Below are 16,936 nucleotides of genomic sequence, written 5' to 3'. Positions count from 1 at the left end.
CAATGTGATGCAGTTGCAAACAAGGCTAATATTCTGTGGTGTATTAACAGGAGTGTTGTACATCAGACAGGGGAGGTAATTGTCACGCTCTCCAGCACCGTATTATCGCCTAGGCCAACAAGGCCTAGGCCTAGAGCAGCAAATTTGCTCATGACTCCTCCCCAACTCCGACCCTTCCCCAAATTCCTGGCCCGCTTCCTCCCTCAGGCGCGCTGTGCTTTCCTCCTTCCACCTCCCTCCCAGGCTTGCCGCATGAAAGCGCTAGGAGGGAGGGAGAAGCGAGTAGCGGTGCGCTTGGAGGAGGCAGAGCAGATGTGAGCTGGGGCCTGTGGGTACGGGGAGTAACCCGGGGGGGGAGGGGTGACGGGAACCGCTTCCTGCCCCAGGTCGCCTCCGCTCCACCACTGCCATTCCCCGAGTGTGCTACAACTCCTCTTCTCCCCCCTCCCTCCCAGGCTTACCGCGCGAAAGCGCTGGGAGGGAGGGAGGGAGGGAGAAGCGAATAGCCGCCAATCGGAGGAGGCGGAGCAAAGGTGAGTTAGGGCCGGCGGGCATGGGGAGTGACTCCTGGGAGGGCAGGGAAACACTTCCTGCCCCAGCTCACCTCCCACTCCACCGCTGCCATCCCTCAAGCACGCCACAACCCCCCTTCTCCCCCTCCCTCCCAAGCTTACCGCGGGGGAGCAGAGGTGAGCTGGCGGGGAGAGGGGGGACAGCAATTTTTAGAGGGCCTAGGGGTGCCAAATTTGTTAATCCGCCACTGACGCTCTCCTCAGCATTGGTGAAGGCTCAGCTGGAGTATTGTGTCCACTTTAGGAAAAATATGGACAAACTGGAGAGACAAGAGAAGAGCAACAAAAGTGAGAAAAGGTATAGAAAATCTTGACATGTTTAATCTTGAGAAAAGAAGACGACCAAGGGGGACCTGATAACAATCTTCAAATATACTTAGGTCTATCAACTCTCATATGTTATGCACAGTCAATCCAAGCCAGAACTCCAAGAATACCTATGTGCTGCAGAAAGCAGTGCTGGGGACTTCCTCCCACAAGTTTGTTTTGAAACCATTTATCTTAGGCTAGGTCTACACTATAGCTTACGTCAGTATAACTTACGTGTGATACTCCATACTTCAAAATAGCACCCTGGAACTCCCATATTCACCACTGTGTTATGTTATGATATCTTTTGTACAATGTATGCCTTGTGTGGTATCATTTAAAAAGTCTTAATCTGTTGAACATCAATATCCTGTTGAATTGTATGTACTATCATTGCATGTGATGTGATGAAGTATTGCTGTATGTTTGTTCCTGAAATATGTGGTCAGTGGGAAACACCTACAGCTAGCCTTTCGGCCATCATAGCAAAGATCTTTTTAGCTGCTTTAGCACCTGGAGAGAAAGTATAAATGAGGATTGATGACATTACATCAGCACTTGGCCTCTTGCCTCCCCCATCTCAACACCTACAACAGGCCTGCACAACATATGGCCCGTGGGCCGGAGGCTCACTGTGCGGCCCGCGGCCGGGAATCAAAGGGCTCTGGGCTGCCCGCAGCCGCGGGGAGCCCAGAGCCCTTTCAATCCCAGCCGCGGCCGGGATTCAAAAGCCTTTGAGCTGCCCGCAGTGGCGGGGAGGCCAGAGCCCTTTAAATCTCAGCTGCGGCCGGGATTCAAAAGTCTCTGAGCTGCCCGCAGCGGCGGGGAGCTCAGAGCTTTTTAAATCTCAGCCGAGGCCGGGATTCATAGGGCTCTGGGCTGCCCTCAGCGGCGGGGAGCCCAGAGCCCTTTTAATCCCAGCCGTGGCCGGGATTCAAAGGGCTCTGGGCTGCCCGCAGAGATTCCCGGCCGCAGCTGAGGTTTAAAGGGCTCAGGGCTCCCCGCCACCACGGGCAGCCTAGAGCCCTTTGAATCCCAGCGGCGGCTGAGATTTAAAGGGCTCAGGGCTCCCCGCGGCTGCAGGCAGTCCAGAGCCCTTTGAATCCCAGCTGTGGCTCCAGCGGATGGGCTGGTGCTGGCATTTCAAGGGCTTGGGCTCCCCTCAGCAGCAGGAGCTCTGTGCCCTTTAAATCCCTGCTCCAGCCCCGCAAAGCTCCGGGTTCCCCCAACTGCTGGAGCCCCGGGCCCTTCAATTTGACCCTGAGGGCTCCCAGCCACCTCTTCAGCTGGGAGCCTCTGGTTGATTTAAAATCAAGTATCATCTCCCCACCCTCAACCTTCCTTTTTGGCCCACAGCTGTTTTGGTGGGGCGGCGCTGGGGAAGGAGGGTTTGTTTCTGCAGGGCTGGGCGCTTCCACGGGGCCGGGGGGGTTAGGCCCTCAGCTGTTTTCTTTGGAGCAATGTGGCCCTTGCCGCTTTACGAGTTGTGCAGGCCTGACCTAGAAGATCATTTGGAAGACCATTTAACCGGGAAGATTGGTCCCAGGCTGAGAAAGAAATCCACCCTGTATATTTAGAACTGTAAACTGCCTGGAACATCCAGTGGGGTGAGAAAAGCTGTTTGACTGAAATCTTGCTTAGTTTGTTAAAGTTAGAATAGCATTCCAAATTCTATTTTTATTTCTTATGTAACTAACTTTGATCTTTGTGCCTAACACTTTATCACTTAAAATCTTTCTGTAGTTAATAAACTTATTTTAATGTTTTATCCTTACCAGAGAGCTTGTATAAAGTGCTTGGGGAATCTGCTCAGATTACAATGGCAGGTGCATGTCCACTTTCCTTTGATGAAGTGGCAAACTAACTAATAAGCTTGCACTGTTCATGAGAAGGTCTTGAGCAGTGTCAGGTGGGACATCACTGAGGTACAAGATTGGGGCCTGGGGAGATTTGCTGGTGTCTCTCTCTGTATAATTCATGAATGGTTTATATAGCATTCATGCAATTTAGCTAGGTATCTCCCTGCATATTGTTGGCTGACTGATCACAGCACCTGGAGGGGTTTTGCTGCTTGTCACTAGCACAGCATTGTAAGACAGCTCAGGGGGGAGAATTAAGGGGGCACAGAGGTGTCACAGTTCTAGATTGTACCCCAGGGACATGTAATTCAGGGCTGTGAATAAGCCACCCCCTTGTCATAACATATTCCCAGATTTGGACCTTAGCGTCCAAAATATGGGGGTTACCATGAAAACCTCCAAGCTTAGTTACCAGTTTGGACCTGGTAAAGATGCCACCACCTAAAAAATTAGAGTGTTTTGGGGCACTCTGGTCCCCCTAACAACCTTCCCTGGGGACCCCAAGACCCAAATTCCTTGAGTCTCACAACAAAGGGGAATAAACCATTTCCCTTCCCCCCTCCAGGTGTTCCCTCCCTGGGTTCCTGGAGAGATATACAGAAGCAAGTTCCGTGAATCTAAACAGAGGGATTCCACCCTCCCTATTTCCAGTCCTGGAAACACAAGTACTTCCCTCTTTACCCAGAGGGTATGCAAAGTCAGGCTTGTAAATCTAACACACACAGATTTCCCCCTGACTTCTTCCTCCCATCAATTCCCTGGTGAGCTACAGACTCAATTCCCTGGAGTTCCCCACTAAAGAAAAACTCCAACAGGTCTTAAAAAGAAAGCTTTATGTAAAAAGAAAGAAAAATACATAAAAATCGTCTCTCTGTATTAAGGTGACAAATACAGGGTCAATTGCTTAAAAGAAATATGAATAAACAGCCTTATTCAAAAAGAACACACTTCAAAACACTCCAGCAACTACACACATGTAAATACAAAAGAAAAAAACCCTATAAATCACTATCTTATCTTTTGTACTTACAACTGGGAAACAGAAGATTAGAAAAGCAGGAGGCAGAAAAATCTTCTCATAGCCAAGAGAGTACAGGCAGAAAACCAAGAACAAAGGACTCACACACAAACTTCCCTCCACCCAGATTTGAAAAAGTCTTGTTTCCTGATTGGTCCTCTGGTCAGGTGTTTCAGATTACTCCTTTCCAGGTAAAAGAACATTAACCCTTAGCTATCTGTTTATGACACTCCTCAATGACATAAGTTACACCAACATAAGCACCACTGTGGACAGCACTATGTCGGCGGGAGAGCTTCTCCCACTGACATAGCTACTCGCAGGGGCTGAAGTAGTGAAGCCATTCGTTGGCTTAAAGTGGCTATACTAGAGAATTTACGGTGGCACCATAAACTCCATAGTGTAGCCACGCCTTTCAATTTTTACTTCACATTAGACTCTCACAGAAGTAAGCAGTGCCTGGATCAATCCCAAAGTGCCTATTACCATGGTAGTAAACCACTGTCCATAACTGAAGCACACAATAAGCCAGAACAAAAAGGTGAGATCTCACTAAAATCAAGATATATCATGTCTTCTGCTTTCTCTCTTTCCACTAGGCTGGTAACCCTGTCAAAGAAGGAAATTAGGTTGGCCTGGCATGATTTGTTTTTGAAAAATCTAAATCTCCAGCTAATGAAACTTGATGTCATGCATTCAGAATGTTTTGTTCTTTCAGAAGAGCACAGATTCTCAATAATATTTTTTTAAAAAAAGTGTGCTTTATACTTGCTGGTCCAACTCCCAAGAATACTCTGTTTCCTTAGAATGCTAAGGAGCACCATGCTAGGTACAGTAGAATGAAGCGTACAAATTAAGATAACCACTTGTAATTAAAATACAAGAGAGAGGTTGTTAGCCATGGTGACTTTTCCAAATTTTCAGTTTTGGTGGTTGTATGAAACATACCTGTTCCAGGCAAATGTATTTGTGAAATTAACACTATAATTCACCGATTGAACCTCATTACACCCAAAAAGACTATGTTAAAAGAACAAATGAGGCTGAGTCAAACAGACAATCACCTCTTCCATTACACAACTCCAATGCATACCCAGAACATCACCCATCTTATACACTGAATAAGGCAGCAGTCTTGTGGCAAAAAATGTATGATCACGTAATTAAAGACTATCATAATACACACAAAGGAGCCAAATTAATAATGCACAGGCAGCCTTAATTCCAGAGTTTACTAACTTTTGACTTTGCTGCCTTAACATTCTTTTAATGCTTTATAGAGTTTAAGGCCAAAAGGAGCCATCACATAATCTAGTCTTATCTCTGGCATATAAGAGGCCATTAAATTTTACCCAGATACCTGTACATTAAAAGCCCACAGACTTTAGTTAGACCTGGGGTAGGCAACCTATGGCACACGTGCCAAAGGTGGTATGCGAACTGATTTTCAGTGTCACTCACATTGCCCCTGTCCTAGCCACCAGTCTGGGGGCTCTGCATTTTAATTTAATTTTAAAAGAAGCTTCTTAAACATTTTTAAAACCTTATTTACTTTACATACAATAGTTTAGTTATATATTATAGACTTATAGAAAGAGACCTTCTAAAAACACTAGAATGTATTACTGGCACGTGAAACCTCAAATCAGAGTGAATAAATGAAGACTCGGCACACTAGCTCTGAAAGGTTGCCGACCCCTGAGTTAGACCAGCACATTTCAATTCTCAGGAGACTAAACTGTGCCAGTGACACAGAAAACAGGATAGACCAAGGTGCCATCAATGTCCAAGGCCCCTCCAATGGCCAGGAACTGTCTAAGAGGGATATGTCCAAATGATTCGAGCAGGCAAACCGCAAGCCCTCACCCACCCACATCTACAAAGGAAGGTGGAAAAAACCATAGAGGTCCCTGCCAATCTGACCCGGGGGAGATTCTTTTGACATTAAATCTGGTCCCAGTTGGACCCTGAACACATGAGTAAGACATTCCAGCCAGGCATCGAGAAAGAAGAGAGTCTCTGTACCCACTCGGAGCACTGGTCCCTCTTGTCCACCAGCCCATCTCCAACTGTGGCTGAATTCTCTGATGCTTCAGAGAAAGAAAAAAGAACCACTATACACCCACAGAACATATAAAGCCAATTTTGCATTGGGGAAAATATTTCCTTCTTGACCCCCGCAGGTGACAAGTTGAAACACTGATGCAGGCAATTTTGTTACAGTCATTATCTTAATGAGAGCTGCAACCATTATGACCACCTCCTAACCCCAGCTTCTGCCCCATCTCCTCCTCACCCCCCCATTCCTATCCTTCCTTGTCTCCTGCCTCTCGTTTCTCATCCCCAGCCCATACTCATGTTCTCTTCCCTCCTTTCCCTCCCATCCATCTTCTACCTATTACTCTGCTCAGATCCTACTCCTAACCGCCCCCGCTCTACCACACCCTGCATCCTACACTCTCCCCACCTCTCTCAGACCCTGTATATGCATAAAAATTTACCAGGGTAACTATTCCTTAGAGGGCTAAATTATTACCAGTAAAAGTCACTAAGTGAATGTATATATGGGGGTGATTTATACCAGTATAGCTATTATTTGTATTATCATAGAGACTAGGAGTCTAGAGACTAAGAGTCTCACTCATGCTATTCCCCTTCACTAATGGGACTAGCTTTACCAACTAAGTTTTACACCAGCATAACTGTGTGCACCCTAGGCAGGGTTGTACTGCTCTAACTATACTGGTATAGCTAAAGCAATACATTTTTCTAGTGCCTCTTGCCTGGGCACTAACAGGGAATGCATTGAAATCACAGGAAAGAATATGCCTGCTCAGTTTTTATGCCTTGTGCCACAGAAACTGGAACAAGCAATTGTAAGAAAAATTCTGCTCAGTCTCTACAGACCTGGGATGGACCATGCTCAGTCACATTGTGGAGACGTTACATGTACCGGCAATTGCAGATAGGTGCCGTGAAGGGACAGAGCATTATTAGTGCAGATGGAATCACTAAAGCATTTAGCTGCCCAAATCTAATAAGTCTCTATTGAGCATGTGTGAACTAAGATTTTTCCCAAGGCTTCAAAATTTCACCAAATTTTCATAGCAACTGCAAACTTTACATCCCTGACACCAGGGCAACCTCCTAGCCAAATGTCAAGCCCTTGCTCCAAAGCACTGGGGCATGAGCTGAAAAATTAAAGGCAAAACATTTTTTTCCTAGTCTCATTCCCTGAAAGAGCTCAACTGTTTTATCTGAACCTTTTTTTAAAAAAAAAAAGTTCAGCTCAAGGCAAAACACCCAGCACTGAAGGGTTCAGCCCAAACAGTTTAAATTTATAAAGCTATAAGCAACTGAAAACAGGGTCTTTTAATGGACAGTGTGGGGCAACCATAACTGCAAGTGTCACTAGCTGTACCACTTGTAGTTACACTTGATATCCTGATAAAAATATGATTTTTACATTGTTTTAAACTAACATTTATTACAATTATTCTGTAGGCATGCTTGACTGAAGAAGCTGGGTTCCATGCAAGCTGACGTTAATATTTTTCCTCTTTCATCCATTTTCTTTAGACAAACTGTTGTAGTACTTGTACTGCGTGCCCACAGCTGCTACTGGCATTCAGATGTTGAGTGTTCTACTGAGCCTGAAAAGGAGCTCCAAGAAGCTATAGCAGCCCAGTGGAGTTTTGTTACACTTCTAAGGGCTGGTCTACACTGGTGGGGTGGGGTGTCGATGTAAGATACGGAACTTCAGCTACGAGAATAGCATAGCTGAAGTCGACGTATCTTATTTCGACTTACCTGCCATCCTCACAGAGCAGGATCGATGGCCGCGGCTCCCCCGTTGACTCCGCTTCCACCTCTGGCCCTGGTGGAGTTGCGGAGCCGATGGGAAGCGCGGCGGGGATCGATTTATCGCATCTAGACGAAACGTGATAAATCGATCCCTGATAGATAGATCACTACCCGCCGATCCGGCGGGTAGTGTGGACGTACCCTAAGCCTTCTAGAACTCAATATGCTGCGAGAGTTAGCGTAAACAACTTTATTGCCAACAAGTTTAATTTATAAACCAAGTCTTCTACCGTAGCTACTAAGATTAACACAATTTGTCATCATAGATACAAGTACTGCTTTCTTTCCACCCATGAAAATAAAACAAGAGATGGCATCTTTCTTTGTCACAAGTCCAGCTGACTAACTTGCATACTCAAAGTTTTCCAAATTAGGAAAAGATTTTAACATACATACATTCACCTCATTAGACTCGGCTATGTACCACTCAAGTTCTCCAATCCAGTAGTTGCAAACAGTCTGCCAAGTCTCTGGAGTTTATAAAATAAAATATCACCTTTTGTATGTAATTTTTATTTCACTTCTAACAATGATTTTTGTTAAAACATCAATTAAAGCTTCCCCTTTAATGAAGCATTAGTGTTTCTCTTCTTGATTAGCAAAAGAACAAGAGTTCACCTTTTCCTGTACACTGAAGAGTTAAGTAAAATGGGGAATATTTATCTTGTACTGAAAGAGGCTTTTATTAACTATAATGTTGATGATCTCTAACTGTATAAGTATTCTGAGCTCTGCACCAGAATTCTCTGTTCTTTAAAATTTATCCAACAGGAAAGGAAAATATGTAATTTAAGAAGAACCTATATACTAACTCACTGAGTTGTCTTCAGACTACTAGAGTTCCTGAAAGTTATTTTAGTTTTAGGCACAGTAATAAGTCAAAATAAGAAGTTCTTTTTGGAAGCTCTTTAACCGTTCCCCCAACCTCCCCTCCTTTACAAAAAACCTGAAGCCACCGAGTACTACTGATAAATGTATAGAAGGAATCATAATGAGACAAGACAACATACTCTCTATACAGATTCAACTAAAAGACTCCATTTTGGCCCCTATACCTACAGTACCTGTCTAGAGCCAGAAAAGGCTCTTCATACTTTATCAAAAGTGCAGAATATTTCCAACCAAGTGTGACGATGAAATTACCTGTCTCACGATTATCATTTTTGGCTCATTAATTGCTACATGAAGACAATATAAGATTTTCTAAAAGTTTAACAGAATATATCTATAAAAATGTTTAATGACTTTAGCTTATTGAATGTTTTTTCTTAAGAGCTAAAACAGATGTAGAAACAATTTTAAAAAGGCCATTAGTGTTCGGCCAAATTACAAGTTTTTAAAGTACACTGTTATTATTCCAATGTTTCTACTAATTAAACAAAGAATGGGTAACTAGCAACTTACTCCAGTGCTTTCACTAGCAAACACGGGGGGTGTCACTTTCCAAAATAATCTCACTAAATAATTCAACAGTAACAAAGATTTTAGAAAGCACGTTTTTCTTTTTTACACATTAGTCAATACTCACAGTAAGCCATAAGACAGTAAACTTCACATACAGTAACTCCTCACCTAACGTTGTAGTTATGTTCCTGAAAAATTCTACTTTAAGGAAAACAATGTTAAGCAAATCCAATTACCCCATAGGAATTAACGTAAATGGAGGAGTTAAGTTCCAGGGACATTTTTTTCGCCAGAAGAAAGAACAAAAGAAAGTCTCTCTGTCGATTAGATAGATAAGATAGATAGATAGATATTACATACACAGTAGAAGTTTTAAACAATTTAATACTATACACAGCAATGAAGATTGTGAAGCTTGGTTGAGGTGGTAGAGTCTGAGGGTGGAAGAGGATGGGATATTTCCCAGGGAATGCCTTACTGCTAAATGATGAACTAGCAATTGGCTGAGCCCTCAAGGGTTAACACATTGTTAATGTAGCCTCACACTCTATAAGTCAGCAAGAATGGAGGGAGGGGAGACAGCATGGCACAGAGAGACAGAGACATACACTATGTGAGTGAGTGGAGATGCGCACTGCCCCTTTAAGTACACTGTCCCTTTAAGTAGATCAACAAGTTCAGACAGCAGCTGGTGCCAGCAAATTCCCTCTGTCCTGAGCCCTGTTGTTTCCCACCCCCCTCCTTCTATGGAGATGGGGTAAGGAACACGGGGGAGGGGGATACCCTCACATTAGCACCCTTCTTTCTCCCCTGCTCTCCACGCAAGCAGGAGGCTCCCAGGAGCAGCTCCAAGGCAGAGGGCAGGAGCAGCACACGGCAATGTGGGGGGGGGGGGGAAGAGACAGCTGAACTGCCAGCAATTGATAGCCTGCTGGGCAGCTGCTGCACAGGGAACTTAGGGGAGCAGGGAGCTGATAGAGGGGTTGCCGATTCACTCTGGTTCCAAGTTCCAACAGGCTGCTCTTTCTGCAAGCAGTGGATAAAGCAGGCAGCTGCCAAACAACATTATAAGGAACACTGCACAACTTTAAATGAGCATGTTCTCTAACTGATCAGCAACGAAACAACGTTAACCGGGACGACTTTAAGTGAGGAGTTACTGTACTAAATAAGAACTTGAATGTGGAATTAAAATGTTCACAAGCACATAAAATTAAACAAAATGATGGCTAACTGCATGCTTTAGGTACTGGCTTAAGAAAATGACTGCTTACTCTTCAATATACTCACAATTCTGAGTGAGCATAAATGAAGAAACTAGTATTGTTTAGTTGAAAAGCTTGCAGTGAAGGTTGCAAGGGAAAAAATTATCTATCTAGGTACTTTTATGATTCTCCTCACTATAGTACTTTAGCACCCCCACCCCCCAAATTAAAAATATATCGGTCTTTCCCTCCCCATCCTCTCTTTAGTGCTTGTAGGAAAACCTTGACAGGTAAGAAATGTGTGTGGATGTGCACTCACCCTTTGGTAAGTATGTAGTCACTCTGCGAGATGTTTGGGGGTCGGGGAGGGGAGAAGAGTGGAGGCCTAGAAATGTACTGGTCTACAGATATTTTAATATAGACAGAAGGTTCTCAAGCAACAACATATTTTAAAACATGAAATTCCACATTCAGGTATAACAGGTTTGGTTTCAATCTACACTGCTATTTTATATACAAGTTGAAATAATGGCTTATCTCTTGATAAAAAGTTTGTACCTTGATCTGCTGTCTTCTGAGCATTGCAAGTTCCCTCATATCTCGGAAGGGCTGTAGTAGGTATTGGTACAGTTCTGTGGTGGCTTCTGCAAGACTACTGTAGGCTTCATCTTCCATTTGATACAGTTCAAGCAGCTCTACCATGCTTTCTGTATTCTTGTGTTTTTCCAACAGCTATAAAAAGATAAGAGAAATATTGCTTCAAAAAAAGTGTGTTCAAAATTTCCTGCTAAAAAATTTGATGGATACTTGCAGCTAATGGCCAATCCCCACCCTATCCATCCCCTCCTCTCCTCCCCCGCCCCGATCCACCTAGACATGAAAAGGTTCCATGGTGCAGCTTGCCATACTAAGCAAGGAACTAAGCCAGTCAAGTTTGAACAGCCCTTTGATTACTGAACATCCAGAGTTAAAGTTATCACTGCTTTCCAAGAGCTTCCCGAAGCACAGTAGCACTGGAGACATAGCCATAACTGGAGGTAGGAGGATAAAGTCTGATTTGCTTTTCACTAGTTATGCCATTTACTTACTGCATTTTACTCCATTTAGACAAAATAAGAGAGAAGTCAAGTTTTGATTTTTCTAGTTGTTATTTTTTAATACCACAAAGATGAGAGATGCATCACAGAAAAAACAAGTGCATTACCACAAAAGACTTACAATCTAAGCCCTGGCTTTTTGAGCTGCTCCACATAAGTGGACCCCAGGGGCCCAAAAACAGCCCTAATAAAGTCACTGCAGTTCCACACAGGTGAAATGGTTTGCCTGTGTGGCACAATCTGCAGGATAGTGGACTATATTTCTAGTCTATTTTAATTTCTGGTTGACGTGCTTTAGCACGTTTTATTATTTAGGTTACAAATGAAGCAAACAATGTCTTAAGAGTTTAAGGCCAGAAGGAACCACTAGCTCATCTTGTCCAACCACCTATATATCACAGGCCACTTGCACCACCCAGCATGCACACACTAAACTCAACTGAAATGAGATCAAAGTATTGCTGCCCACTGGAGATGAGACTATTATGTGCAAAGAACCAGGGAAACCAAGATACACAACACCCAAGGGCCCTCTCAATGACAGAAAATCCTGGCAAGTGACCTACACATCCATGCTGCAGAGGAAGGTGAAATAAAATCCAAGGTCTTCAAAGAGTTTTCATTAGAATTAAAAAAAAAGTTGTGGATGTATTTTAAACTTTGTACAAGTCCTTAACTTGAGGCTTAAATCAACCTAAAACTGTTTCCTCAAGAAAGTGACTACTTGTACAATCTTCTCTTAAATTATTGTCTGTATATAATCTAGTCAGTCAGATAAAAGAGAAACTTTCACAAATATGTTACATTAAATTTTTATCTCATATGCCTGCTTTGAGACCATTTTATGTACATGCATTGGCAGGTCAGGCCATATAACTTAACTCACTTGCCAGATCTAGAAAGCCACTTACTGATTAGCTAAGGCTAATGTTTTTAAAAAACTCCCCTACCCTTTATCTGAGATGTTTCCAAGTATCTACACAAAAAGCAGATTATCTTAATAGTCTTTTTATCAGCCACTAAAAAAATCAAAGCTCATTTTTTGTGTTACTGCCTCAAAAGCTTATACTCTGTTTATATCACTCATTACTTTTTTTTCTGAACCATACATCTGAAATGACTTTAACCTCCCCTTAAACTAAGTCATATCTTCTAGTTATTTGTTTATAGTTTTAAAATGAAACCCCTAAACTAGAAGTATGCCAAGTATACCTTAAACCAAGTTGTTGTGGCAGGAACTGTTACCATACCTCTGATCCAATAAGTGATGTCTTAACTCCAACAGCATGGACATTTCTGACAGTGTAGTCCCTAAAGAAAAGCCACCTGCTCCCTCAACTCCATTCCTTCTCATTCTTTACTCATTTCCTCAGTTCTGCCAGTGTCATTCTTTCACCTCTAACTTGCCCCAACTTTTCTATTGCCTGCCCCTTTTTTAAAAAGCCCTCTCATAGTCTTGGCAAAGCAATCTTCCCTCTGTTAGAGTACTCAAGAAAACAGCCTTATTTCTTCTTGTACTTATGCTGGGCACAACTTTAAATGTCTCCACTTTTTAAGATTCTAAATGTCAATCCCACAGGAAGGAAATAAGACTAATTTTAATTCTTTCATTGTTTCTGGAAGAATCATAAGCAGTCTTACATCAAGAATTCAATAGCATAGATGTAACTTTTACTAATTATTCTATACTGTAGTTTATGATTATTTCTGGGAAGCACACAGTAACTCTGCAGAAGGAAGTTTTGGTGGACAAATGCTAAGTGAAGGGCTGAGACTCAAATTTATAGTACTTTAAAGTTGTCTTTTCTTTTTGAATGCCGAAAGCATGGGTACATATATAATAGTTGTATATGAAATCAGAGTTAGAGTGTTCATATTACCGTATAAACCCATAAATGGGGAAAAAAAGATAGCATAAAATAAAGTATCTTGAAAATCTGTGAAGAAGAGTTACACACCTTACAGTAATGGTCATTCTTAGAGATGTGTTGTCCACGTGGATTCCACTCTTAATGCGCATGCACCCCACAAGCATGAGATCAGATTCTCTTCGGCTTGCAGTGTTTGTTGGGGCTGCGCCTGCACCCTAGATCCCCTTAAAACCAGCTACTCAAGGTCATAAAGGATGCTTCAGAATAAACCAACCCTTAGTTCCTTCATCAATATAGAATTCCAGAGAAAAAGAACTTCTTAGAAGCTGGGAAGGAGAGTAGTCATGGAATCTGTGTGGATAGCACATCCTGAAGAACTACAGTTACTGTAAAAGCAGCAAAGAATCCTGTGGCACCTTATAGACTAACAGACGTTTTGGAGCATGAGCTTTCGTGGGTGAATACCCACTTCCTCAGATGCATGTAATGGAAATATCCAGGGGCAGGTATATATATGTGTGTGCTAGCAAGCAAGCTAGAGATAACGAGGTCAGTTCAATCAGGGAGGATGAGGCCCTGTTCTAGCAGTTGAGGTGTGAAAACCAAGAGAGGAGAAACTGGTTCTGTAATTGGCAAGCCATTCACAGTCTTTGTTCAATCCTGAGCTGATGGTGTCAAATTTGCAGATGAACTGAAGCTCAGCAGTTTCTCTTTGAAGTCTGGTCCTGAAGTTTTTTTGCTGCAGGATGGCCACCTTAAGGTCTGCTATAGTGTGGCCAGGGAGGTTGAAGTGCTCTCCTACAGGTTTTTGTATATTGCCATTCCTAATGTCTGATTTGTGTCCATTTATCCTTTTCCGTAGAGACTGTCCAGTTTGGCCGATGTACATAGCAGAGGGGCATTGCTGGCATATGATGGCGTATATTACATTGGTGGATGTGCAGGTGAATGAACCAGTGATGGTGTGGCTGATCTGGTTAGGTCCTGTCATGGTGTCGCTGGTGTAGATATGTGGGCAGAGTTGGCATCGAGGTTTGTTGCATGGATTGGTTCCTGAGCTAGAGTTATTATGGTGTGGTGTGTAGTTACTGGTGAGAATATGTTTCAGGCTGGCAGGTTGTCTGTGGGCAAGGATTGGCCTGCCACCCAAGGCCTGTGAAAGTGTGGGATCATTGTCCAGGATGGGTTGTAGATCCTTGATGATGCGTTGGAGGGGTTTTAGCTGGGGGCTGTATGTGATGGCCAGTGGAGTCCTGTTGGTTTCTCTCTTGGGTTTGTCTTGCAGTAGGAGGCTTCTGGGTACACGTCTGGCTCTGTTGATCTTTTTCCTTATTTCCTCATGCGGGTATTGTAGTTTTGAGAATGCTTGGTGGAGATTTTGTAGGTGTTGGTCTCTGTCTGAGGGGTTAGAGCAGATGCGGTTGTACCTCAGTGCTTGGCTGTAGACAATGGATCGTGTGATGTGCCCGGGATGGAAGCTGGAGGCATGAAGGTAGGCATAGCGGTCGGTGGGTTTTCGATATAGGGTGGTGTTAATGTGACCATCACTTATTTGCACCATGGTGTCAAGAAAGTGGACCTCCCGTGTAGATTGGTCCAGGCTGAGGTTGATGGTGGGGTGGAAGCTGTTGAAATCATGGTGGAATTTTTCCAGAGTCTCCTTCCCATGGGTCCAGATGATGAAGATGTCATCAATGTAGCGTAGATAGAGAAGGGGTGTGAGTGGACGAGAGCTGAGGAAGCGTTGTTCTGGGTCGACCATGAAGATATTGGCATATTGTGGGGCCATGCGGGTGCCCATAGCAGTGCCACTGATCTGGAGATATATATTGTCATCAAATTTGAAATAGTTGTGTGTAAGTATAAAGGCACAGAGCTCAGCAGCCAGTTGTGCTGTGGCATCATCAGGGATAGTGTTCCTGACAGCTTGTATTCCATCTGTGTGTGGGATGTTTGTGTAGAGAGCCTCTACATCCATGGTGGCTAGGATGGTGTTTTCTGGGAGGTCACCAATCCATTGTAGTTTCCTCAGGAAATCAGTGGTGTCGCGGAGATAGCTGGGAGTGCTGGTGGCATAGGGTCTGAGTAGAGAGTCCATATATCCAGACAGTCCTTCAGTGAGAGTGCCAATGCCCGAGATGATGGGGCGTCCAGGATTTCCGGGTTTGTGGATCTTGGGTAGTAGATAGAATAACCCTGGTCGGGGCTCTAGGGGTATGTTGATTTCTTCTGGTGTTAGTGTAGGGAGTGTCCTGAGTAGATGCTGTAGTTTCTTAGTGTATTCCTCAGTGGGATCTGAGGGAAGTGGCCTGTAGAATTTGGTATTGGAGAGTTGTCTGGCTGCCTCCTTTTGATAGTCAGACCTGTTCATGATGACAACGGCACCTCCTTTATCAGCCTCTCTGATGATAATGTCAGGGTGGTTTCTGAGGCTGTGGATGGCATTGCGTTCTGCACGACTTAGGTTGTGAGGCAAGCGATGTTGTTGTTCCACGATTTCTGCCTGTGCACGCCGGCGGAAGCATTCAATGTATAGGTCCAGGCTGTCATTTCAACCCTCAGGAGGAGTCCATGTGGAGTTCTTTTTCTTGTGCTGTTGGTGGGAGGGCACCCGTGTATCAGTGCACTGTTCAGTGTTGTCCTGGAAGTATTCTTTGAGTCGGAAACGGCGAAAGTAGGCTTCCAGATCGCCACAGAACTGTAACATGTTGGTGGGGGTGTACTGTAAAGTAAGCAACTGTTCTTTCTTCAAGTGATTGTCCCTATGGATTCCACTCGATGACTATGCAGCAGTTGTTTCCCTGCTTGGAGATGAGTACTAGGGGTTCTAATTAAAAAATGACTGCAGGTCAGCCTTATCAAAACAGGCACCCAATCTGGAAGCCTCTGCCAAAGGCTAACACCCTATAAGGTGTGCACCAAGCTCCACATAGCTGCCCTACGGACGCTCTTCAAACAGGCAGCAGAGGCTGCCTGATCTCTAGACAAATGAGCTCTAGTGTGATAGATGGATCTGACTTGGCTAACTCAGACCACGTTTTTATATAGTTGCAGACCCAATTTAGACTACCCCTGTGAGAATACTGACTGATCTATAACCCTCTCTACAAACGCCAGAAAGGGGCTAGATGTCCCTCAAGCACGGAGTGACATATGGAACATTGTTTGGGGATATGTCCCTCTCCTAAGCAGAGAAGGCATCAGGACTGCCAGTTATTAGCCAGCAAAGCCTCACATGAGGGATAGGTCTTAAATCCTAGAGATTTAGCTTCTGTCATGTTAGTAGCAGTCCTGCAAGGAGCTGCAGGGGATATGTGGGGATCACAGAGGGTGTCATGTCTAGCCTAACCAAAAAAGTCTATCTAAACCAAAATAAACTCACACACAACACTCCCCCAAAACCTTTATTGTCTATGAGAACTAACAACTAACACTAGCAGTTTTCAGAAAGAAAAGTGGACACTGCAGGGGTTCTGCACAGGTGGTAAGAAGGAACTAAGGCCTGGTCTACAGTACACGTTTAAACCGATTTTAGTAGTGTTAAACTGATTTAACACTGTACCCCTCCACACAAAGAAGCCCTTTATATCGATACTAAGGGCTCTTTAAATCAGTTTCTGTCCTTCTCCCCAACGAGAGGAATAGCGCTAAAATTGGCATTACCGTATCGGATTAGGGTTAGTGTGGCCGCAAATCAACGGTATTGGCCTCCAGGCGGTATCCCACAGTGCTCCACT

At 43.9% G+C, this 16,936-nt stretch overlaps 1 protein-coding gene across 2 annotated transcripts in view; it reads right to left on the bottom strand.

The window, feature by feature from the left end:
* JMY (junction mediating and regulatory protein, p53 cofactor) overlaps positions 1-16,936 on the bottom strand; it is a 155,300-nt gene that overhangs the window by 114,083 nt on the left and 24,281 nt on the right. For both annotated transcript variants that reach the window (XM_030566549.1, XM_030566550.1), the window contains exon 2: positions 10,790-10,963. In XM_030566549.1, the coding sequence (XP_030422409.1) occupies positions 10,790-10,963 (174 nt within the window). The remainder of the gene's footprint in view (positions 1-10,789; positions 10,964-16,936) is intronic.

The sequence above is a fragment of the Gopherus evgoodei genome, chromosome 6, assembly GCF_007399415.2.
Source record: "Gopherus evgoodei ecotype Sinaloan lineage chromosome 6, rGopEvg1_v1.p, whole genome shotgun sequence".
NCBI lineage: Eukaryota > Metazoa > Chordata > Testudines > Testudinidae > Gopherus > Gopherus evgoodei.
This window is presented reverse-complemented; position numbering and strand designations above follow the sequence as displayed.